This window comes from Mustelus asterias, chromosome 18, assembly GCF_964213995.1.
Source record: "Mustelus asterias chromosome 18, sMusAst1.hap1.1, whole genome shotgun sequence".
NCBI classification, from domain to species: domain Eukaryota; kingdom Metazoa; phylum Chordata; class Chondrichthyes; order Carcharhiniformes; family Triakidae; genus Mustelus; species Mustelus asterias.
Genome location: NC_135818.1, coordinates 25,343,883 through 25,370,434, shown reverse-complemented (window position 1 = coordinate 25,370,434; position 26,552 = coordinate 25,343,883). Strand labels below are relative to the sequence as shown.

Genomic DNA, 26,552 nt, shown 5'->3' with positions numbered 1-26,552 from the left:
GCCCTTTAAACATGGCAACCCGGTCTCAGTGCAGCCGGGCTTTGCTGGTATGTTTAGGCCCCACCCTCCTGCATGATATCATGAAGCTCGCCCAGCTGTTTTTTTCTGACAGTGTGGTAAGATCTAGAGAAAAAATCGACCTGTTTCTCCGGAGAGAAACATACCATTTTGCTCGCCGGAAACAACACTCTGCCAAATTCTGGTAAAATCACCCCCATTTTCTCAGACACAATCATCACCATTCCTGTGTATGTCATGTCTCACTGGTGGTCAGGAGGGATTTGCCCTGGGAGTCCTCAACATCGACTCAGCACCCCATGAAATCTTATAGTATCACATCAAGCGTGGGCAAGGAAACCTCCTGCTGATTACCACATCCTTCCGCACTCAGCTGGTGAGTCAGTACTCCTCCATATTGAAAACCACTTGGAGGAAGCACTGAGGGTGCCGAGGGTGCAGAATGTATTCTGGATGGGGAACTTCAATGTCCATCACTAAGGGTGACCTGGTAGCATCATTGACCGAGTTGATCGAATCCTAAAGGACATAGCTGCTAGACTGAGTCTGCAGCAGATGGTGAGGGAAGCAACAAGAGGGGGAAACAAACTTGATCCCATCCTCACCAACCTGTCTGCTGCAGATGCATCTGTCCATCACAGTATCAGTAGGACACGACACAGTACTTGTGGAGACAAAATCCCATCTTCACATTGAGGAGCCCCTCCTTCGTATTGTGTGGCCCTACCACCGTGCTAAATGATTTTGAACAGATCTAGCAACTTAAGACTCAGCATCAATGAGGTGATATGGGCCATCAGCTGCAGCAGAATTGTACTCCACCACAATCTGTAACTTCATGGCCCAGCATATCCACCACTCTACCATTATTACCAAGCCAGGGGATCAACCCTGGTTCAATGAAGAGTGCAGAAGGGTATGCCAGGAGCAACACCAGGCATAACTAAAAATGAAGTGTCAACCTGGTGAAACTACAACACAGGAACACTTGCATGCCAAACAACATAAGCAAGTGATAGACTGAGCTATGTGATCCCAACCAATGGATCAGTTCCAAGATCTGCACAACTGCCACATCCAGTCGTGAATGGTGGTGGACAATTAAACAAATGGGAGGAGGAGGCTCCACAAATATCCACATTCTCAATGATGGGGGAACCCAGCACATAAGTTCCAAAGATAAGGCTGAAGCAATTGCTACAATCTTCAGCCAGAAGTGCCGAGTGGATGATCCATCTCAGCCTCCTTTGGAGGTCCCCAGTGTAATAGATGCCAGTCTTCAGCCAATTCAATTCACTCCTGTGATATCAAAAAAGGGCTGAAGACACTGGACACTACAAAGGCTATGGGCCTTGACAATATTCCAGCAATAGAACTGAAGACTTGTACTCCAGAACTTGCCACGCCCCTAACCAAGGTGTTCCAGTACAGCTACAACACTGGAACCTATCTGGCAATGTGGAAAATTGCTCAGGTATTTTTCTGTACGTAAAAAGCAGGTCAAATCTAACCCGACCATTTACTGCCCCATCAATCTACTCTCGATCATCAGTAAAGTGTTATCCAACTGGAATATTTGAACCTTTTCCCCCAATATTTTGACCTTGTGTGACCAAATAAAGAACAGAGTCAACTCAGATCTCACTTAAACGAAACCTTTCTCTTTATTTAACACTTTAGGTACCAATACTCAACATAAATCTACATTAGTTGCAACTCTTACTTCAACTCACTTAATTCATTTAACTTTAGGTTTTACTGAAAACAAATACACATGAACACAGTGGCTACAAGAGCAGGTCAGACACTAGGAATACTGCGGTGAGTAACTCACCTCCTGACTCCCCAAAGCCTGTCCAGCATCCACAAGACACAAGTCAGGGGTATGTTGAAATACTTACCACTTGCATGGATGGGTGCAGCTCCAACAACACTCAAGAAGCTTGACACCATCCAGGACAAAGCAGCCCGCTTGATTGGCATCACATCCACAAACATCCATTCCCTCCACCACCAACACTCAGTAGCAGCAGTGTGTACTATCTACAAAATGTACTGCAGCAATTCACCAAAGATCCTAAGACAGCACAAACCAAACCCATGATCACTTCCATTTAGAAAGACAAGGGCAGCAAATACATGGGAGCACCAAACCTGCCAATTCCCCTCCAAGCCACTCACCTTCCTGACTTGGAAATATATCGCCTTCCATTGCAGTTGCTGTGTCAAACGCCTGGAATTTCCTTCCTAACGGCATTGTGAGTCAACCCACAGCACATGGACTGCAGCGATTCAAGAAGTCAGCTCACTACCCCTTCTCGAGGGCAACTAGGAATGGGCAATAAATGCTGGCCAGCCAGTGACACCCATGTCCCACAACTGAATAAAAAAATACTACCTGCTTGAATGAACTGGCTGGGTTTGCCTTTCAGTATGAATCTTCCTCGTAGGTCATTTGTCCTTCTCTGAAGATGTTCTTCAGGGCACACATTGCGAATGTGATTCTTGAGTTTCCACTGAGAACAAAGACTCAAAGTACTTCTTTTATACCAAACTTTATGCATTCTTCCAGAATGTTTTCTCACACTCAGCTAATGATACCAACAGAAACTAATCACAATGTTCAATTATAGCCAATTAAGTTACTTGTAAAAAATTCCCAGGTGTTTATATCAAGTAGCATGTAAGTCACATATCCTCACTGTACATGGAATCAATGGCTCCGGCATGTCTAGCACCAGTCCAAACAACCATCCTTATTTGATCAACACAGGAAGTGTCAAGTCACATCTCCCAAGACAGGTCATGACTAGCTGCAGCCTTCTCTGACCTGCATCTATGTTTAATAGAACTTGGCTAAAATTCCCATCGTGCTTGACTCTCATTGTTATTGTTGCCATTGCCATTGCTTGTGATGCAGAGCGATGCCAACAGAGGGGGTTCAATTCCTGTACTGGCTGAAGTTATTCATGAAGGCTCTACCTTCTCAACCTTGCTCCTCGCTTGAGGTGTGATGACCCTCAGGTTAAATGACCATGCTGTCTCTCCTTCTCTTTCAAAAATGGGGAGAGCAGCCTATGGTTCTCTGGGACTTAATGTGCCATTTAAAGGTAGTTCCTGATGTTGGCTGTCCAGCTAACATGGAATCGAGCCACATTTGTTATTTGTCTGATCATCAACTCATTAAAGCCTATTTTTGAGGCGAGATAGATAAGTTTGTTATTTTGAGGATGAGGTTGTTCCCAGTTGATATGCTTGATGATGCAAGTTAATAATGAAGTCAATCTCCATGGTGGACTTGAGAATGAGATCTGAATCAGTACTCCATGGTACTGTTAATGATTAACCTTCTAGCCTAACCTACTAACGGAAACTGCAGGACTAGGCCTATTGTTAAGAACGTCAGTTTCCTAGCTCGGCCCTGCGCGTCAATCGCCTAGTGGGTATGATGTTCGCAATAAGTTGTAGGAAGCTCAGCAGTGTTCTGTACCAATACGTTTATAGAATGATACAGCACAGAAAGAGACCATTCAATTGTTTGCCTTTCACTGGTTAAACTTTAGTAATATCCTTTTGCCTACTTTCCAAGCCTATGTTGTGTGAAGCTCCACACGAAATCTCTGAATATGCTGAAGGGTGATTTGTCCCTAAGGTAAAAAATTTGTCTGGACCAGTGGAGTCGATAAGAGAATAGGAACAGGGGTGTGCCATTCAGCCCCATGTTCAACCATTCAATGAGATCATGGCTTAGAACTTAGAATACCTACAGTGCAGAAAGAGGCCATTCAGCCCATCGGGTCTGCACCGACTCTCCGACAGAGCATTCCACCTAGATCCTATGCGTAACTCCGCACATTTACCCGCTAATCCCCCTAACCTACAGTGTGGGAGGAAACCCATGCAGACACTGGGAGAATGTGCAAACTCCACACAGGCAGTCACCGAGGCCGGAATTGAACCTGGGTCCCTGGCGCTGTGAGGCAGCAGTGCTAACCACTGCCATTGTGCCATGGCTGACCTGTATCCTAACTCCATCCACCTGCCTCAGCTCACTATCCCATAAAACTTTTGGCGAGCAAGAAGATTTTAAGATTATTATTTGAGCTAGCAATTATTTTTGTGAAACAGAATATTACACAATGTAAAGTGTATGTGAGGTGGGATTAAATGAGTGGGTTGAGTTCATGGTAGGGTAGATTATATGTGAGTTTGGATTGAGTGAGGTTAAAGATTCGAGTTTTCTCCTGTTTTAGATATTTGACATTATGAATGTATTTGGCAGGTGAATATTTTCATCGCTGATCTATTTACTGAACTGAAAGATGGGGTCGCTCTAATTTCACTGCTAGAAGCCATCTCTGGAGAAAAGCTGAACAGACCCAACAGAGGCAGAATGAGAGTCCACTACCTGGAGAACAACAGCAGAGCCATTTCCTTCCTGAAAACCAAGGTAATGATAACTTTGTAAAGACTCTGTACAGCACTGCTTGTGAATGAAGAGTGGCAGGATTGCTTCCCCTCAAGCACACCTTCTGCCATAACATACTGACTTAACCTCTTCAAACAAGCCATGTGTAGGGGGAGGGGAATGCGTGGGGGTTTCATATCAATATTTGTGCACTGGGGCAGCCTTTCAAAATGGCACCCCGACCTTCAAAAAATTAACCTGCAATCATAGCCCTCCCCATCAGTGTGACGTCATGGGACCCACCCCTTTGGATTTTAAGCACTATTTCTTAAATGATACAGCAGAGAAAGCAGCCGTTGGAGCCAATGGTTTCAATCCTGCATTTCCTGCTCGCTATCTGCTCTTGCTGACATTCAGGAAAATTAGCCTCATGCCTACTTTGGTGTTTGCTTACCCCCCTTAAATGCCAAACTTCCCCCATGTCCTGTTATCTCAGCTAGCCCCCCTTTCAACCAAAGTTCTAAATTGCTGGGATTCAGTTCTGATTGTGGATTTCTATATTAGGCTGCCCAACCTGACAAAGGGATGTACACCGTCTGCCTGAGACACGGGAGTGTGTACACCATCTCCCCAAGACACGGGAGTGTATACACCGTCTCCCCGAGACACGGGAGTGTATACACCGTCTCCCCGAGACACGGGAGTGTGTACACTGTCTCCCCGAGACACGGGAGTGTGTACACCGTCTCCCCGAGACACGGGAGTGTGTACACCGTCTCCCCGAGACACGGGAGTGTGTGCACCGTCTCCCCGTGACACGGGAGTGTGTACACCGTCTCCCCGAGACACGGGGTGTGCACTGTGGTCACCAGGCAAACATATAATTAACAGGTTTGACGGCCCATTCATCAACCTCCCATCATTCACCCACCTCTCCAGTGGGAAATGCATGGGCACACTTTGATGCTGGTAATGACCAGCGTGCACTTGGCATGGTGGACCTTGACGGTCTGGGGAATACCACCAACCCCTCAGCAAAGAGGGACATCTTCTCTCTGTCAGAGGACTTCAAAGGACTCTGCTCACACCTGGAGCTTCAGACAGGGAGAAAGGGAAATCCTGCTGCAGAATTGATTTAAAAACCAGCCAGGTGACCAGGGGGGCATGAAGATTAAAGTGACCTGGTCACCTCAAAATTTTCACTGTTGACAGGCAGGAATGCAGATGTTGATCACAGGGCTGCCTGAAATCAGCATGCAAGGGAACTACAGGTCTGCCAGGGCCAGAAGGGGAAGTCCAGCTACAAGATACCCCCCTCCCGTGGGAGTAGTGAGGTCAACCCCTTGCCCCTATCCCAAACCCACCCAACCCACAGGACCCTTGAGGGATCACTCCTCTGCAGCCTAGTAAGGTAGAGGGATAAATGGCCACTGGATGTACCTCCTTGACCCCCTCGGGGCCCAATGTGCCAGACCAGGATGTCAGTGCTAGGTACAGTGCACCATTGACTCTGCCAAGGTGCATGGCCTGAGGGTGTGTCTGAGTAGGAGGTCTGGGAGGCGATGATGGCTGAGAATGTGGGGGGGGGGGGGGGGTCTGAGATAGGTAGGGTGCTAAGTGGGGGGGTGCTGAGTGGGGTGTCTGAGTGTGGAGAGGGCTGAGTAAGGGGTATGAGGGGTTTAAGTAGGGAGGGGGACTGAATGGGGATGCTGAGTGGGGAAGGGGATGCTGAATGGCGTTTGAGTGGGGAGCGGGCAGAATGGTGGTCTCAGTAGGGGTTGAGTGGGGAGGGGATTGAATGGGGTGGTCTGTGGGGAGAGGGGATAAGCGGGGGACTGAAGGGAGGGGTCAGGTCACCCTCATGCCTACGTAATGTGGGAGGGGGACCTGTTATTTCTGGGTGGGGGAGGATGCTCTCTTTTGGTTTATTTTACTTTTAAAGTTTATTGATTAGTCACAAGTAGGCTTACGCTAACACTTCAATGAAGTTACTGTGAAAATCTCCTAGTCGGCACACTCTGGTGCCTGTTCGGCTCACTGAGGGAGTGTTTTGCATGGCCAATGCATCTAAACAGCACATCTTTCAGACTGTGGGAGAAAACTGGAGCACCCGGAGGAAACCCACGCAGACAGGCCACGCGAAAGAAGATCCCAGCACCAGCAGGAAATCCTACTGGCATGGGCACGGAGTCCCAATTCAGGAGAATTGCAGTCAGTATCCCTGAGAAGTGACTTTTAACTTTGCTCTGTTGACTTTTTCTTGTTGCTTATAGATAAAAGTGGATCTGATTGGTCCTGAAAATGTTGTGGATGGTGACCGCACCCTAATCCTGGGTCTGATCTGGATGATTATCCTACGCTATCAGCTTGCCTCCATCACACTCGATGAGGTAAGCCATGTCTGTCCTAATTGGACTTGGATGAATGTCTTGCCCTCCCTGTTTGTGATGCATTAAATTGACCAATCTGGCGATGTCACATGTCAGCACATGTTTGGATTAACAACCTGTCCTCTCTCCACATATGGCAATGTGTCCAGGCAGCACAATTGCCCATGCCTGATCTTGTAATAGACCAACACCTCCAGTTGATTGGTGTAAATTGTACATGGCTAAATCGGGAGCATTCTCGCCTCTGGGCCAAATGAATGTACACACTCGAGAAACCTGAGCACATTATCCAGGCTGACACTTCAGTGCAGTATTGAGGAAGTGTTGCAATATCAGATGTGCCACCTTTCAGATGAGATGTTAAACTGAGGCCCTCCTTGCCTTCTCAGGAGAATGTGAAGAATCCCATCATTCTATTTGAAGAAAATCAGTGGTATTCACCCATGTGTTCTTGTGAACATTTATTCTTTAACCAATATCAGTAAAACGTATTCTCTGGTCATTATCTCATTTATCTTCATGGGATCTTGCTGTGTGCAAATTAGCTGTTGCATTTCCTGCATTGCAACAGTGACGACATTTCAGAAGTATTTATCTGGCTATAAAGTATTTGAGATAACCAGAGGTTATAAAAAGTGCCATCAAAATGGAAATCTTTCTTTTTATCAAGACTGTTCCAGGCTAGTTGTAGTGTTGTTAAAAGCTCAGCCAAATAGGAACTTATACAAACATTGTAGATATTCAGTTAAATCAAGAAAGATTCCCATCTGAATGTTTCTGAGGCACTCTGATACAGCTAATTGGGACCAGTTGAGAGCACAAACTCTATCTCCAGGTCCTGTTGCTAACATTATTTGGCTGTGATTATGTTTAAAAGAAAAAACCTCATCACGTGCAATTAATTTCACTGAAGTTCAGCGAATTGTCATTTAAGATGCTACAAACTGGAGTGAGCTGAAAGACTAATAGGTGAATCTATTTTTGGTGATATTTGTTGGGAGAGGAATGTAGGACAGGACTCCCTACTCCTCTTCAAATATTTCCATGGAATATTTGATATCCCATGTGCAGGTAAACATCTCAGTGAAGAATGTTATCCCTGACAATGCTGTACCCCCTCTGTATTGCATTGGTGTGTCATTCTAGATTGTGTGCCTAAGTCCTGAGCTGGCATTTTAACTGGTTCAGAAGTGAGAGAGACTAATTGAGCCAGACTGAAGCATGTGGAAGTCAAGGAGTACTGTGCTCAGTTCTGGTCACCTCATTACAGGAGGGATGTGGAAATGATTGAAAGGGTGCAGGGAAGATTTACAGGGATGTTGCCTGGATTGGTTGGCATGCCTTATGAGGATAGGTTGAGGGAGCTCGGTCGTTTCTCCTTGGAGAGACGAAGGATGAGAGGTGACCTGATAGAGGTGTACAAGATGTTGAGAGGTATAGATCGGGTGGATTCTCGGAGGCTTTTTCCCAGGGCTGAAATGGCTGCTACGAGAAGACACATGTTTAAGGTGCTGGGGAGTACGTACAGAGGAGATGTCAGGGGTAAGTTTTTCACTCAGAGGGTGGTGGGTGAGTGGAATCGGCTGCCGTCAGTGGCGGTGGAGGCAAACTCGATAGGATCTTTTAAGAGACTTCTGGATGAGTACATGGAACTTAATAGGATTGAGGGTTATAGGTAAGCCTATATATAAGCCTAGGTAGGTAGGGACATGACCGGCGCAACTTGTGGGCCGAAGGGACTGTTTGTGCTGTATTTTTTCTATGTTCTATGAAACAAATATGCATTTTTAGAAGGCTTGAGACAGAGTTGTATATTGGTGGGTGTTGAAAAAGACACAAAACCAGGCACTTTGGATACATCTGGTGAGGAGGCAGCGCTTAGGTCAATTGGAAGCCTGCTGAACATGGTTTTGGTGGGAGATAGAGGCAATCCCCTGTGGGAATTCAGAGTCGCTCTGCCCTTTGTACAAAATACAGGAAGAAGTTAAAAATCAGAAGATAGTCATTTTCAGGGCTGAACAGGGCTGGATATCCTTTCTGTAGGAAGGAAAGATCTGAGAAGGTGACTTAAACATAGAACATTACAGCACAGTACAGGCCCTTCGGCCCTCGATGTTGCGCCGACCAGTGAAACCAATCTAAAGCCCATCTAACCTACCACTATTCCAATATCATCCTTATGTTTATCCAATGACCATTTAAATGCCCTTAATGTTGGTGAGTCCACTACTGCTGCAGGCAGGGTATTCCACGCCCTTACCACTCTCTGAGTGAAGAACCTACCTCTGACATCTGTCCTATATCTATCACCCCTCAATTTAAAGCTATGTCCCCTCTTGCTAGCTATCACCATCCGAGGAAAAAGGCTCTCACTATCCACCCTATCTAATCCTCTGATCATCTTGTTTGCCTCTATTAAGTCACCTCTTAACCTTTTCTCTCTATCAAAAACGACCTCAAGTCCCTCAGCCTTTCCTCATAAGACCTTCCCACCATACCAGGCAACATCCTAGTAAATCCCCTCTGCACCCTTTCCAATGCTTCCACATCCTTCCTATAATGCGGTGACCAGAACTGTATGCAATACTCCAAGTGCGGCCGCACCAGAGTTTTGTACAGCTGCAACATGACCTCCTGGCTCCAAAACTCAATCCCTCTACCAATAAAAGCTAACACTCCGTACGACTTCTTAACAACCCTATCAACCTGGGTGCCAACTTTCAGGGATCTATGCACATGGACACCGAGATCTCTCTGTTCATCCACACTACCAAGTATCTTACCATTAGCCCAGTACTCTGTAATCCTGTTACTCCTTCCAAAGTGAATCACCTCACACTTTTCCGCATTGAACTCCATTTGCCACCTCTCAGCCCAGCACAGCAGTTTATCTATGTCCCTCTGTAACCTGCAACAACCTTCCGCACTGTCCACAACTCCACCGACTTTAGTGTCATCTCCAAATTTACTAACCCATCCTTCTACGCCCTCATCCAGTGATAAGAGATATTTAAAATGAGCAAAGTGCATGGTATCTTAGATGTAGAGAAGAGATTGTCACTTGTGGGGGAGTCTAACTCTAAGCACCATGACTATAAGATGGCCACTAATATATCCAGTAAGGAATTCACAAAGAATTTCTTTACTTAGAGAATGGTAAACATGTGTCCACATGAAGTAGTTGAGGGGATTAGGAGAAATACATCTAAGGGGAAACGAGTTGAATAGAAAGGAATGGAAAAATCTGCTAATAGGGTGGCAGGAAGTAGGATGGGAAGAGGTTTGTGTGGAACATAAACACCGGCATAGACTTGTTGGACTGAGTAACTAGTTTCTGTGCTCCTGTAATTTTATGAGTAAAAATGGGCTTCATTACTACATGATTTACTCTGTGAACTATGCAAAGTAAAACTACTAAACTGGACTCCTGTGAGAGTTGGTGGTCTGGAATCTGCTGAATGTTTGACAATGCCCTCTGCTGTGTGCAGCTGCTAGCTTCTACCTTTAGAATTGGATTTGATCCTCTGGGATCTGCTGCTCATATTCAGGTGCTACTAACTGGTCCTAAATCTGTTCACTAACCAACTTTCTCTGCTGTGCTAGGATGAGTTTGATAACAGCAGTGCCAAGCGTTCTGCCAAGGAGGCTCTGCTGATTTGGTGCCAACGTAAAACAGCCGGATATGACAATGTTGATGTTCAGAACTTTTCCTCGAGTTGGAAAGATGGATTAGCGTTCAACGCACTTATTCATGCTCACAGGTAATCACAAACTCAATTTTATTATTGTACAGAAAGGAACATTGAATTACCACTTCAAGGAATCGGGGAGGATATTAGGCAGAGAAATGTGAGATTTCACAACCGTTTGGATCATTGATACAGCGTGTGAGACACCAGACAGCCTTCGTGCACAGTCACATTGAATATGGGGGCACAGAGTCATGAGGAGCACAGAGTCACAATAATAACAGCTTTGATAGGATAATTGTTCCACTGGAGCAAGCTGAGAGGGAGTGATTGGAGGCAGCAGTGCTGGTGAGAGATTAATTGAATTGTTTATTTATTTAATTAGTCAGCTCGTGTGTGGTTTTTTTTGGCCTTTACTTTTGCAGTAGAATTTTAAGTTTAAAGTGAAAACTGGAAGTGGGCTGCTAAGGAGTCTGGGAAGGGTTTTTTAAGCGCGTGAAGTATAAAAGGTAGGCTGCAGTATACAGCGGGCAGCGTCGGGAGCGGGCAGCATAGTGAGTGGGAAGCAGAGTGTGAGCTATAAGGCTTTGGCTCACAGGGCTTAGGCAGAAAGGGTGAGCAGAGGTGAGTTTAATTCATTTTTGCACTTTCTACTTGGTACTGGCAAGGTATCTAGAGGGGATGGGTGTGCAGGCAGTGCTATGTTCCTCTTGCACTATGTTTGAGGTGAGGGACGACGACAGTGTCCCTGCTGATTACATCTGTGGGAAGTGCACCCATCTGCAGCTGCTCCAAAACCGTGTTAGGGAACTGGAGCTGGAGTTGGATGAACTTAGGATCATTAGGGACGCAGAGGTGGCCATAGACAGAAGCTTTAGGAATACAGTTACTCCGAGGAATGAAAACAGATGGGTGACGGTGAGAGGGGCTGGGAGGAAGCAGTCCGTGCAGGGATCCCCGGTGTTCGTTCCCCTTAGCAACAAGTATTCCGCTTTGGATACGGTTGAGGGGGATGACATACCAGTGGTGAGCCGCAGTGAGAGGATCTCCAGCACTGTGTCCATCTCTGTGGCTCGGGAGGGTAAGGGGCAGAGCGGGAGGGCAATAGTTATTGGGGACTCGTTAGTTAGAGGGATAGATAGGAGGTTCTGTGGCAGCAAAAGAGACTCACGGATGGTATGTTGCCTACCGGATGCCAAGGTCCGTGACGTCTCAGCCCGTGTTTTCCGGATTCTGAAGGGGGAGGGGAAACAGTCATAAGTCATGGTACACATTGGTACCAATGACATAGGTAAGCGAAGGGACGGGGATTTAAAGCAGGAATTTCTGGAGCTGGGCTGGAAGCTGAGAGCCAAGACAAAACATGTGGTCATCTCTGGTACGTTGCCGGTGCCACGTGATAGCGAGTTGAGGAACAGGGAGAGAGTGCAGTTAAACATGTGGTTGCAGGGATGGTGTAGGAGGGAGGGTTTCAGATACGTGGATAATTGGAACACATTCTGGGGAAGGTGGGACCTGTACAAACAGGACGGGGTGCACCTGAACCAGAGGGGCACCAATATCCTAGGAGGGAAATTTGTTACGGCTCTTCAGGGGGGTTTAAACTAATTTGTTAGGGGAGTGGGAAAAGGACTTGTAGTCCAGAAGTCAGTGAGGGTGGTGAGGTATTGGGCAAGGTATCAGGGTCAAGGGTGGGTACCGGAAGACAGGAAGGTGGGTTGAAGTGTGTCTACTTCAATGCAAGGAGCATCCGGAACAAGGTAGATGAACTTGGGGCGTGGATTGGTACTTGGGACTACGATGTTGTGGCCATTACGGAGACGTGGGTAGAACAAGGACAGGAATGGTTGTTGGACGTTCCGGGGTATAGATGTTTCACTAAGTGTAGGGAAGCTGGTAAAAGAGGTGGAGGAGTGGCATTGTTAATCAAGGATAGTTTAACGGATGCGGAAAGGCACTTCGAGGGGGATCTGCACACTGAGGTAATATGGGCTGAGGTTAGAAATAGGAAAGGAGCGGTCACGTTGTTAGGACTTTATTATAGGCCCCCAAATAGTAATAGAGATGTGGAGGAAGAAATTGCTAAGCAGATTATGGATATGTGTGGGGGTCACAGGGTAGTTGTCATGGGGGACTTTAACTTTCCAAATATTGATTGGAGCCTTCGTAGGTCAAATAGTTCGGATGGGGCAGTTTTTGTGCAGTGTGTGCAGGAGGGTTTCCTGACACAATATGTGGATAGGTCGACAAGAGGTGAGGCCACATTGGATTTGGTACTGGGAAATGAACCGGGCCAAGTGTTAGATTTGGTTGTGGGAGAGCACTTTGGAGATAGTGACACAATTCGGTGTCTTTTGTTATTGCAATGGAGAGGGATAGGGCCGTACGGCAGGGCAAGGTTTACAATTGGGGGAGAGGTCATTATGATGCGATTAGGCAAGAATTAGGGGGCATAAGTTGGGAACAGAAACTGTCAGAGAAAGGAACTAATGAAAAGTGGAACTTTTTCAAGGAACAAATACTGGATGTCCTTGATAGGTATGTCCCTGTCAGGCAGGGAGGAAATGGCCGAGTGAGGGAACCATGGTTCACGAAAGAGGTGGAATGTCTTGTGAAAAGGAAGAGGGAAGCTTATGTAGGGATGAGGAAACAAGGTTCAGATGGCTCGATTGAGGGTTACAAGTTAGCAAGGAATGAGCTGAAAAAGGGGCTTAGGAGAGCTAGGAGGGGACACGAGAAGTCCTTGGCGGGTCAGATCAAGGAAAACCCCAAGGCTTTTTACTCTTATGTGAGGAATAAAAGAATGACCAGGGTGAGCTTAGGGCCGGTCAAGGACAGTAGTGGGAACTTGTGTATGGAGTCAGTAAAGATAGGCGAGGTGATGAATGAATACTTTTCTTCAGTGTTCACCAAGGAGAGGGGCCATGTTTTTGAGGAAGAGAAGGTGTTACAGGCTAATAGGCTGGAGGAAATAGATGTTCGGAGGGAGGATGTCCTGGCAGTTTTGAATAAACTGAAGGTCGATAAGTCCCCTGGGCCTGATGAAATGTATCCTAGGATTCTTTGGGAGGCAAGGGATGAGATTGCAGAGCCTTTGGCTTTGATCTTTGGGTCCTCGCTGTCCACGGGGATGGTGCCAGAAGACTGGAGAATGGCGAATGTTGTTCCTCTGTTTAAGAAAGGGAATAGAAATGACCCTGGTAATTATAGACCGGTTAGTCTTACTTCGGTGGTTGGTAAATTGATGGAAAAGGTCCTTAGAGATGGGATTTACGACCATTTAGAAAGATGCGGATTAATCCGGGATAGTCAGCACGGATTTGTGAAGGGCAAGTCGTGCCTCACAAATTTGATAGAATTTTTTGAGGAGGTAACTAAGTGTGTTGATGAAGGTAGGGCAGTTGATGTCATATACATGGATTTTAGTAAGGCGTTTGATAAGGTCTCTCATGGTCGGCTTATGATGAAAGTGAGGAGGTGTGGGATAGAGGGAAAGTTGGCCGATTGGATACGTAACTGGCTGTCTGATCGAAGACAGAGGGTGGTGGTCGATGGAAAATTTTCGGATTGGAGGCAGGTTGCTAGCGGAGTGCCGCAGGGATCAGTGCTTGGTCCTCTGCTCTTTGTGATTTTTATTAATGACTTAGAGGAGGGGGCTGAAGGGTGGATCAGTAAATTTGCTGATGACACCAAGATTGGTGGAGTAGTGGATGAGGTGGAGGGCTGTTGTAGGCTGCAAAGAGACATAGATAGGATGCAAAGCTGGGCTGAAAAATGGCAAATGGAGTTTAACCCTGATAAATGTGAGGTGATTCATTTTGGTAGGACTAATTTAAATGTGGATTACAGGGTCAAAGGTAGGGTTCTGAAGACTGTGGAGGAACAGAGAGATCTTGGGGTCCATATCCACAGATCTCTGAAGGTTGCCACTCAAGTGGATAGAGCTGTGAAGAAGGCCTATAGTGTGTTAGCTTTTATTAACAGGGGGTTGGAGTTTAAGAGCCGTGGGGTTATGCTGCAACTGTACAGGACCTTGGTGAGACCACATTTGGAATATTGTGTGCAGTTCTGGTCACCTCACTATAAGAAGGGTGTGGAAGCGCTGGAAAGAGTGCAGAGGAGATTTACCAGGATGCTGCCTGGTTTGGAGGGTAGGTCTTATGAGGAAAGGTTGAGGGAGCTAGGGCTGTTCTCTCTGGAGCGGAGGAGGCTGAGGGGAGACTTAATAGAGGTTTATAAAATGATGAAGGGGATAGATAGAGTGAACGTTCAAAGACTATTTCCTCGGGTGGATGGAGCTATTACAAGGGGGCATAACTATAGGGTTCGTGGTGGGAGATACAGGAAGGATATCAGAGGTCGGTTCTTTACGCAGAGAGTGGTTGGGGTGTGGAATGGACTGCCTGCAGTGATAGTGGAGTCAGACACTTTAGGAACATTTAAGCGGTTATTGGATAGGCACATGGAGCACACCAGGATGATAGGGAGTGGGATAGCTTGATCTTGGTTTCAGATAAAGCTCGGCACAACATCGTGGGCCGAAGGGCCTGTTCTGTGCTGTACTGTTCTATGTTCTATGTTCTAAATGATCAAAAACGGAAAATAAATTCTTGTAAAATTCACAGCATAATTGTAATGTGAGAGCAGTCACAAAAAAATCTGCATTTTCAAAATGTTCACAATGAACAGGAGTTGACCTTGTGCAGTAGTTGGTATGCTGAAGGAAAAGCAATGTAGGGTGAGGTGGGAGAAAAAAATCCAAGAAAGATAAATTATTGAGTGGTTGTGTGAAATGCTCAAACTGAAAAGAAGCACCCAGCAATATATTTCCAACAATTGCAATCCTCCAGCATTGGTTGTACTTTGGTAAAGCATTATATAGCACAAGACCTACATTTTTAATATCTCTATATTTCTCTTATATTTATATCTCTTATATCTATATCTCCTATACTTCTATAGCCGAGGACATCATCAGCTATCCCTCGATTTGAGGATGACAGTATCTGCCATGAATCTTCAAGTGACCAAACAGACCAATTCTTGACCCATAGATCTTTATTCATATGGGGCAGGATGAGTCCTGAGCTTCTTAGATCTGGAGTGCAGGGTTTCCTTCCCTGTCTTTCTTCTCACTCTGCCTTATCGTTAAGAAGTTGTGACTTATTTTGTTGCCATTTTGAATGGTAGGTAGCAAGCTTCTCCAACCATTAATGTCAGTGCTGCTGCACTTCAAGAAGAGCTGCAGAGTGTCTTTGAAGCATTTTCTTTGTCCTGCCCTGGAACGTTGGCCATTTGAGAGTTGAGAAAATGGAACAGCACAGGGGAGATAATTTTTGTCTATCCAGACAATGCCCATTCCATCAAAGTTAATTTTGCAGGAGTTTTGCCTGAATTCTTGTGGAGATGGCTTCAAGAAAGACACTGGCTGGAATTTTCCGACCATTCATGCCAATGGGATTTTCCCATCCTGTTGCAGTGAACGGAAATTTGGCTTGTTGCCAAAGTCTTCAACCTCGCTGCAGCGGGAACGTGGTGAGATCAGATGGTAAGATCGTGCCCACTGTGTTTATTTGATAATCCTCGTATTGAATCTGGGGGATGTGGCAGAAGCATTGGTGACGGAATTTCTCTGGTGTTGTTATGTGTCACTGATACACATAAGAATCTAGGTCTCACTGCAGTACAGGAGAGTGGTGATAACTGCTCTGTAGTCTAGCACTCTTGTTGATTTGTGGAGGTCTTTGTTGTCAAATACTCACTGCCGCGGTTTGGAGAAGGCTGAGCTGGCACAGCTCTGGTGTTGGAACTCCTCATCAATTATGGTCTTTTGAGAGAGGTGGCTACCCAGGTGTAGCAAGTGTTCAACACATGTCTCTCCTTCAACATATATGACAGGTGGAATATTTGGCTGCCCAGGCGTGACTGGATCTGAGTTTTGTTTTGGCAACATTCAAAGCCATGTTTCTTGTATGTAGAATTGAAGATATTGACAGTGGGTTATAAATCTGGTGTAAAAAGGGCAATGATGCTGCCGTCATCCACAAGCTATAGATTATGTATATCTATAGTGGTCAGTTTAGTTTTGGCATGGAGGTGACAAAGGTTGAAGAGTTTTCCATCTGGACAGTATTTAATATGGACATCAGAGAGCAGTTGACCTTTGATGAGGTTAGTAGCCACTGTCAGGTAGATTGTAAATAGTATGGGGCTGCCACACAGCCTTGCTCGACCCTGGTCTGTACTTTTGAGGTCAGTTTCAGATCCGCCACTCAAGACAGTCACAATCATATCATCATGAATCAATTGCAGGATTGTGTTAAAGTTTCTTGGACGTCTAAATCATTGGGGCACAATCCACAGAGCCTCATGATTTACTCAGTTAAATGCTTTGGTTAGGTTGATGAATGCAATGAAATGTATGTTGTTCTCAGTAGTTTTATTTGATTTGGCTGGCAACAAAGATATGTTAGAGGCTCCACTAGAAAGTCTAAAGTCACACAGTGTCTCTGGAAAGATTTCCTCAGCCACAGGAAGTAGGTGATTCAGGAGAAAGTGTGGCAGCATTTTCCCTCTTATCAACAAGAGGGAAATGCCTCAATAGTTTCCACTGCACAATTTATCTACCAGTGAGTTGGGAGCGATGGAGTTCTTTTTCTTACCATATCCTTGGGATGAGCACTTGGAGTCTTGATGTGAGCAAAAGCCAACCAGCTTTGAATGCTTAGCTGGAATACCATTGGGGCTGTAGGCTTTGTTGTTTTCCATCTGCTTGTTTGCTGATTTCAATACCACAGCTACTACTGACTGAGCTATTGTGGATAGGACTTGCTTGCTTGAGGTTTTACAGTCCCCTGACTGTCAGCTGCTAACAGGATCTATCTGTTCACAGACAGTAAGTAGCCTGTTTTCCTACAAGTGGCACCTCCATATCAGGCAGATCTGTATTGCAGAGTGAATTCCATGGCACAGGAGAAGTTACCACACATTAAACAGTGGAACACACTGCGTGGAATGAAATGCAGTATTTATTATTCCACACAGCAGCTCCCACATTGTGTATGGAGTAATTTATAAACAAGTGGAATTTAAAACAATATTAGCTTTAATTAACACTTAGCTTGATTGTGGAACTCAACCAGGAGTGTTGGGACTGCTCCAACCAGCTCATGTTTTATACAACTGGAAATGTCTATAATGGTGAAATATTAGAAACACGCATCATGTGGCAATGCGGCTGTACATTTCAAGGGATGCATTGACCCGTGTAACAAATGACCCATCTCTGAATTATGCTTCAACCTGTGGGCATCACCTTGATTTATACATGGGAAGTGAACAGTACAATTACAAGCTTTCCTCCTTCTGCTGCAGGATCACAGGGCAGTGGATCCTCCTCATCTTAAGCATCAAAGGGGGTGGAAGCCAGAATCTTCCTACTCCTGGCAAATGTTGGAGTTTTCTCCTCTTGTGTGGGTGAACATGGGTTTCTGCTGCCTTTTAATTAAAAATGTATGACTATTCCTTCTGTCCTCAAGGTACTGACCCTTGATGTGTCCAAATATCAGGAGCTCTCTGTCATTTGATCCAGGTGGCCACCCTTCATATGTCAGGAGCCGAGACTGTAACCATCTATTCAACCATGAAGGGCATTATAGCCAACCCCATCCGGTACTCGGGCTAACATGTTTGGCAGACAAATTTTGTTTGTATTATTAAAGGAATGAATTTAATTAATAAAGTATCTTGGTATACTTTGCAGACCTGATCTGATCAACTATGAGCACCTGAAACAGAACCAGTGGATACAAAACCTAACTAATGCCTTCAATGTCGCGGAGGAGAAACTGGAAATTCCCAAACTCCTGGACCCAGAGGATGTGGCCATCTCTCATCCAGATGAAAAGTCCATCATGACCTATGTGTCTCTGTACTACCATTACTTCTCCAAAATGAGGCAGGGTCAGACTGTACAGAAGAGAATTATAAAGGTACTATAACAAATATCTTAATTATAATGTCACTAATAGTCTTTTATTTAAGGAGAATCTCCCAATCATCCTGTTTGAACAACTGTCTTCTGTCACTTATTGACAAATCCACAATGCTTGAAGAGCGTCTGAGTATTTGGAGAATTAGTTTTTGCTGGCTCCTGTGGCTTGGCTGAAACATTAAACCAAGGCCCTGTCTGCTCTGTCAGATAGGCATAATAGATCCATGGCACCCTTTAAGAAAGGAAGAGCAGGGGGAGTTATCCTTGTGTCATGGCCAATATTTATCCATGATGTGGAGATGCCGGCGTTGGACTGGGGTAAACACAGTAAGAAGTCTCACAACACCAGGTTAAAGTCCAACAGGTTTGTTTGGTAGCAAAAGCCACTAGCGTTCGGAGCGCTTGCTGCCCCTTCGTCAGATCTTCGGTAAGATCCGGGTAAGCGTTCTCCAAGGCAGCCTTCACGACACACGACAGCGCAGAGTCGCTGCGCAGAGACTGATAGCCAAGTTCCGCACACGAGGATGACTTCAACCGGGATCTTGGGTTCATGTCACACTATCTGTAACCCCCATGACTTGCCTGGACTTGCAAAATCTCACTAACTGTCCTGTCTGGAGACAATACACATCTCTTTAACCTGTGCTTAACCCTCTCTCCACTCACATTGTCTGTACCTTTGAGACTTGATTACCTGTAAAGACTCGCATTCCAATCATTATTTTGTAAATTGAGTTTGTGTCTTTATATACCCTGTTTGTGAACAGAACTCCCACTTACCTGACGAAGGAGCAGTGCTCCGAAAGCTAGTGGATTTTGCTACCAAATAAACCCGTTGGACTTTAACCTGGTGTTGTGAGACTTCTTACAATATTTATCCCTCAACTATTGTCACTAAAACAAGTGAACTGTTCATTTGCCTTATTGCGGTCCATGGGATCTCGCTAAGTACAAATTGGTTGCCACATTTCCTACATTATAACAGAGACTTTGAAGGTACTTAATTGGCTATGAAGCACTTTGGTATGTCCTGAGGTTACAAAAGGTGTGGTATACCTGCAAGTTCTATCTTTTACTTATGAATACTTGGAGACAGTAATCGTTTAGAATATTTACTATTTTGTATTCATTCTTAGTTTTGAGCTACATCCACATTTAAATGGTTTTTCTTTTTTACAAGGAGCTGCTGTGATACAGTGGGTAGCGTCCCTGCCTCTGAGCCAGAAGCTTTGGATTCAAGTCTCAGTTAAGGGCCATAGATGATGCAGTCATAATACGACCAAACAGGTTGATTATCCACCTGCAAGTCCTTCCAAAATGCCTATGGCGGGCAGTAAGAGCGGGAGAATCTCCTGGGCATCCCTCAAAATATAACCACTGGTGATAGACTTGCGACTTCTTCCAGGAAAACCTAGTTACAGAAAAAGACGAGTGTGTTTTGTTTGCCTCATGTGTTATTAGATTCTTTCATTGCCTTCCCAGTTGGAATATTGTATCTGGTTTTTGGAAGGTTGTCAAGGACAAGGATATGGAGCAGAAAAGATTCACTCCTATGGTAACGAGGGTGAGAGGCTTTAGTTATAAAGAGAGACTTGAGAAACTAGAGCGGTTTTCATTGGAACAAGGAAGGTAAGAGGAGAGCTAACAGAGGGGCTCAAATTGGTGATAGGTTTTGATCGGACGAGTCAGGAAAATACTACTTCCACTGATTGGTGAGTGGTAACTAAGGATCGAAGTTTCTAAGCTGGTCCATCCAGACTACAGTGTGGTGGTACTAATTGAGTTCGAATCACTGGGGAGAACTGAGGAGATCACCTAACAGAAAAATATTAATTTCTCCAGAGTTTCACAACATCTGTGACATGATTTCATTTATTTTTAAGGGAGTCTTGAGACTTCCTGGTCTGTTTATAGATCAGCTTGAGCTAATATCTCTTGGACTTACAACATGTAAGGGATATCCAAAGGCCTTAGGAAGAGTAGTGAACTCCCTTAGTGTTTCTAACGTATATATTTAATTTGAGACTGAGTCCTGGTTTCTATTCTTTTCACAGATTATTCATCTCCTGAAGGACATTGAAGATCTCAAAGGCGAATATCGGCTACTGGTATCGGACCTGCTCCAGTGGATCAAGAACAAAGTGAATGAGCTGAATGACCGTCACTTCCCCAACTCATTGACCGGCATGCAAAAACTGGTGGCAGACTTCAAAACCTTCCGCACCGTGGAGAAACCACCTAAGTATCAAGAGCGAGGAGTCATTGAGGCTCAACTCTTCAACATCAGGACCAAACAGAGAGCCAACAACATGAGACAGTACATCCCTCCAGAGGGGAAGACATTAAGTGACATTGAGAGGCACTGGGGCAATCTGGAGAAGTCTGAATACGAGCGGGAGAAGGCTCTGCAAAAAGAGATGCTGCGCCTGGAGAGACTGGAGCAACTGGTGCAGAAGTTCAGGAAGAAGGCCGTGCTGAGGGAGGCTTACCTCACTGACATGGGATCAGTTCTTGCCAAACAAAATGTCAATGTGGGGAGCATAGAGGAGGCAGAAGCTGCCACCAAAAGGCTGGAGGCTATCACCACTGATGTGTTAGCCAGGGAGCAGAGATTTAAGGCTCTGGCTGAAATGGCACAGGTCATCAAGAATGAGAACTACCATGGCAAGGCTGAGATAGTGAAGAAGTAAGATTAATTTATTGCTAGCCCTTCATCTCATTGTTATACAATTGTGGTTTAGAACAACAAGTCGTCCGATTAAGCTCGGTAGCACAGTGGTTATCACTGCTGCTTCACAGCTCCAGGGACCTGGGTTCGATTCCCGGCTCGGGTCACTGTCTGTGTGGAGTTTGCACATTCTCCTCGTGTCTGCGTAGGTTTCCTCCGGGTGCTCCGGTTTCCTCCCACAGTCCAAAGATGTGCAGGTTAGGTTGATTGGCCATGCTAAAATTGCCCTTAGTGTCCTGAGATGCGTAGGTTAGAGGGATTAGTGGGTAAAATATATAGGGATATGGGGGTAGGGCCTGGGTGGGATTGTGGTCGGTGCAGATTCGATGGGCCGAATGGCCTCTTTCTGTGCTGTAGGGTTTCTATGATTCTATGATTTCTATGATTCTATAAGCGAATGGGTGGTCAGTTGGTCAGGCACTTTCTTTTCAGGGACTGGCTGGCTCGGACAGTTCCCTTCACGGATTAGGTAAGTCAGTGGTTCAGACACTGTCTTTTCAATGAATAACACACACCTCATGCTGTTTGTGAACGTGTACTTGATGATGGACCCTCCCAGTGAAAGCATAGAACTGGGAATCGGATGTGTGTGTTCCAGGGGACCAGGATAGGGTGGGCATCCAGACTCTGGTGCAGTGTTTGAAATCTCTTCTTTTTCTATAGACAGCAGGATGTTGGACATCGCTGGCAAGATCTCCTTCAACAGCTTCACAAACACAGACAATCCCTGAACAAGATGGCGGCTGCACTCACCTTACTCCGAGATATTGATAGTATTTACCAAGAAATAATGACCCTTCAGGTGAGATTTTTTTTAAAGGTTAGCCACTGAATATTAAGTTGGAAAAACAATTTTATCACATTACTGAATCCAATCAGGGCCCCAGCTGTGTGGAGATAATGATGGACAAGCAATGTGCACAGACCTCTCTCTCATGTCACCAAATTCAAAGAGAAGAATCTGGCATGGACGGGAAGGGGTGGGCCCCTTCAGATTTGGGGTGCCCTCCCCTCTGGAACATGGAAGTTACAGCCATCCCTCCCCCTGCTGGCCTAACCCTCAATGCCAAGATCACCCCCCCCCCCCTCCTCCCTCCCCCCCGCATCCACAACCACCCTGTCCCCGGGATCCCCAGGATTTAACTTGGGAATGGTCCCGGGACTTAGTTCCAGGCAGGGTGCTACAGTACCTCTTCTGGCCACTGCAGCGCTATGTCTGGAGGGGATGGAGAGTTGTCAGTCAATCAGGTTGGCCGACAGTTCTCCAAAGCGGGATTTCTTTCCAAGGGCAGATAGAAGCCCTGCCCACTGCCAATGAATGCTTATTGAGTGTTAAATGGCAGTGGCTTCTGACAGTCAGTAGGAGCATGTTATGCCCAGCGCTCGCCACCTTAAAAATTCAACCGTATATATTTCTTTCTTTGTGCAATTTCTACAACAGCCTGCATTTATATTCGAGCCTTTAACATAGTAAAATATCCCAAAGCATGGGATCAGGTGTGTTATCAAGCAAAATTTGACACTGAGCAACATAAGATATTTTGACAGCTGGCCAAATCATAGTCAAAGAAGTAGGTTTTAAGGAACATTTTAAAGGAGAGCACGTTAGAGACGGGGAAAGGTTTAGGGAGGAAATTCCAGAGCCTAGGTGAGTGAAAGCATGACCATTAATGGTGGAGTGAAGAACAAAGAAAATTACAGCACAGGAACAGGCCCTTCAGCCCTCCAAGTCTGCACCGACAATGCTGCCTGTCTGAACTAAAACCCCCTAACCTTCCGGGGACCATATCCCTCTATTCCCATCCTATTCATGTATTTGTCAAGACGTCCTTAAAAGTCACTATCGTGCCTGCTTCCACTTCCTCCCCCGCCAGCGAGTTCCAGGCACCAACCACCCTATGTGTAAAAAACTTGCCTCGTACATCTCCTTTAAAGCTTGCCCCTCGCACCTTAAACCTATGCCCTCTAGTAATTGACTCTTCCATCCTGGGAAAAAGCTTCTGACTATCCACTCTATAGTGGATAGTCAGAAAATCGGGATGCACAAGAATTGGAGAAGGCCCGAGTTCTCAGAAGATTGTAAGACTGGCAGGGTTTACAGAAATAGGGAGGGAGTTAGTGAATGAAGCCATGGTGGCATTTGAAAACAAGGATTGGATTTTTACACACATGACCTTAGACCTCCCGAGCATATCAAAATGAAATAATTTTTCAGTGTGCACAACCTAGTTTGTCTGTTCATTATTTTATAAGTCTCAATCAAATCACCCCTGAAGCCATGCTTCTCTAAAGTATATCAACCAAGGCCTTTAAGTTTTTAGCTGGGTAGCTAAAGTGTTGTACTGGAAACATCCCGGTGGCATTCAAATTTGCCATTGGTCTTCAGTATTGTCATTGTGTTGATTTAATCAATTGTCCTGGTTGAAGTCTTCTGCATTATGTAGTAAATCAAGGTCTTTTAAAGTTTGGTATTAGCAGTGGGTTCTCAGAACCTTTGGTTCTACTCATCAACTGACCAACCCTCCTTTCTATCCTTTTCTGCCCCATTCCCTCTAACTCCTCTCTGTGTGTCGGGATGCTCTGATCTCCTGTTCTCATTTGTCTCTTTCCTGACTGGCAGTCAATGCCATGTAATATATGGTCTCAGAGTTTTGTTTGTCTGTTATTTGGAGAGATCAGGAGAATCTTTCGGATGAGATGTTCAACTGAGGCCCCATTTGTCTGTTTATGTGAATGTAAAATATCCCAAGGCAATATTTTGAAGAAGAGTAGGGGAGTTATCCCCAGCATCCTGGTCAATATCTATCCCTCAAACAACGTCACAAAACAATCTCTGCTCCCAGGTCGTCATCATGTTAACCGCATTCATATTAAAGACGGGCGTGGAATAAGAATGTTAGTCTATGATCCTAACTCAACAGAAGCAGAAGAAATGGAAGTAGGGTTGTGCTTGTATTGATCATAAAACAAGTTTATCGTCAACAGATAAGAAGACAGTTTGGGGTCATTAAAAGGCAGGTTTTGTACAGATATTAGGAAGAGTGACCAATGCATGAAATTCAATTCCGGATAGAGTGGTAGAGCCCTAGAATTGTTTACAAACTAACTGGATGCTGCAGTAACACAATGCAGGCATTCCTGGACGGTTGAATTAAGATGGATTCAGTAATCTTCCTCATCCATAATGATCTTATGATTAAAGGGTTTATTGTTCACCCAAGGCATCCCCGACAGATTGATGCATTATAAGTAAAGGCATATTCATAGAAATCATAGAAACCCTACAGTACAGAAAGAGGCCATTCGGCCCATCGAGTCTGCACCAACCACAATCCCACCCAGGCCCTACCCCCATATCCCTACACATTTACCCGCTAACCCCTCTAACCTACGCATCTCAGGACACTAAGGGGCAATTTAGCATGGCCAATCAACCTAACCCGCACATCTTTGGACTGTGGGAGGAAACCACAGGGAGGAGAATGTGCAAACTCCACACAGACAGTGACCCAAGCCGGGAATCGAACCCAGGTCCCTGGAGCTGTGAAGCAGCTGTGCTAACCACTGTGCTACCGTGCCGCCCCACGCAATGAATATTCTTCAATTGTGGCAAATCATTGCATTACTCAAAATGATCATCACTACCCTTGAACTCTCTGCTCTTTATTACAAAACAAAAGTGTTGTTCGTGACTTTATTGTTTATCAATCTGTATTTACAATTTTATGGCATTGTGGATTGACATCCCTATGTTCTTCTGTTCCTCTGTTCCCTACAGTGTCTTTTCATTGAGCTTATGCTGTCTTTCCTGAACTTCCCTCCTGAATTGTATTGCATTACACTTCAATTAAATTGTATCTCCTATCTATCTGCCCATTCTGCTAAGCCAGGCGCTTTTTGCACGTTTTATCATTGTTTGACCAGCCTCTTACATCTGTGTTGTGAGATTTTGAGTTTGTGTTCCCTATATTCAAGCCTGAAACATCTGTGTATGGGAAGAATGAAAGTGGACCCAGCGCCGTCAGTATCCATAAGACCATAAGATATAGGAGCAGAATTATGCCATTCGGCCCATTGAGTCTCCTCCGCCATTCAATCATGACTAGTATGTTTCTCAACCCTATTCTCCCGCCTTTTCCCCAAAACTTTTGATCCCCTTACCAATCAAGAACCCTATCTATCTCTGTCTTAAATATATTCAATGACCTGCCTCCACAGCCTTATGTGGCAATGAATTTCATAGATTCGTCACCCTCTAACTGAATTTCTGAACTCTCACTGTCATTTGATATCAGCAGCTCACTGATAGTCACAGTGCAGTTTTTTGTAGACCAGTTGGTCAGTTGACGAGGTGGAAGTCAGAAAAAGAGCAGAGAAGCAATTCATAATACGGTGGCTTCAGTTTAGTCATTGAAAGTGTGAAAGTGTTAGAACTCCAGCACACTGCCATGGTTCAGGCATTGTTTCTCTTCCCCCTACAGCCAGTGGTAAGTTCGAGCGATTATGGCAAGCACCTGTTCGATGTGGTGGACATGGTACAGAAGCACAACCTGATCGTTTCTCAAATCTCATCTCACGGAGAAACCCTGAAACACATCAACCAGAGAGCTGACAATCTCAGGAGAAGCAATGAGCTGAATGCTGAGCTGGTTCAGGGCAAACTCGGGAAGCTCAATGCCTTATACAGCAATCTCCTAGAGCTCAGCAAGACCAGGTCAGAGATTACCCACCACAAGGTGGTACAGACGTCAGTTGGGTAATAAAGTAATAAAAGCCTCAGCCGCCTCCTCAGCCATCTGCCCATAAGAGACCTGCATAGAATGAGTTTGGTTGTCTCAACCTAGTTCTGAGACAACAACCACGCATGAATTGACACTTAACTCATGCTTTCAGATGATCCATAGTTAAAGTTAAGTTTTAAAGTTTATTTATTAGTCACAAGTAGGCTTACATTAACACTGCAATGCAGCTAATGTGAAAATCCCCTAGTTGCCACACTCCGGCGCCTGTTCGCATACACTAAGGAGCAATTTTGCATGGCCAATTCACCTAACCAGCACGCCTTTGGACTGTGGGAGGAAGCTAGAGCACCCAGAGGAAACCCATGCAGACACAGGGAGAACATGCAAATTCCACACAGACAGAGACCCGAGGCCAGAATTGAACCCAGGTGCCTGGCAGCAGTACGAACCACTGCGCCGCCCCACATAGAATGATTGATATAAGGAATGGAAAACGTCATATGACTTTAAAGGGGAATCTGTCCTGAAATTGGGATGAGATGTGATGTTAGGGCAGAGCCAAAGAGTCTTCCTATGAGTAGAGC

The 26,552-nt window shown here is 45.3% G+C and overlaps 1 protein-coding gene across 1 annotated transcript in view; it reads left to right on the top strand.

The window, feature by feature from the left end:
• Nucleotides 1-26,552, top strand: part of LOC144506901 (spectrin beta chain, non-erythrocytic 5-like) — a 69,143-nt gene that overhangs the window by 9,650 nt on the left and 32,941 nt on the right. The window contains exons 2-9 of the mRNA XM_078233254.1: nt 4,301-4,468; nt 5,161-5,170; nt 6,707-6,816; nt 10,426-10,577; nt 18,268-18,496; nt 20,553-21,184; nt 21,890-22,028; nt 25,708-25,940. Coding sequence (XP_078089380.1) covers nt 4,301-4,468; nt 5,161-5,170; nt 6,707-6,816; nt 10,426-10,577; nt 18,268-18,496; nt 20,553-21,184; nt 21,890-22,028; nt 25,708-25,940 — 1,673 coding nt within the window. The remainder of the gene's footprint in view (nt 1-4,300; nt 4,469-5,160; nt 5,171-6,706; nt 6,817-10,425; nt 10,578-18,267; nt 18,497-20,552; nt 21,185-21,889; nt 22,029-25,707; nt 25,941-26,552) is intronic.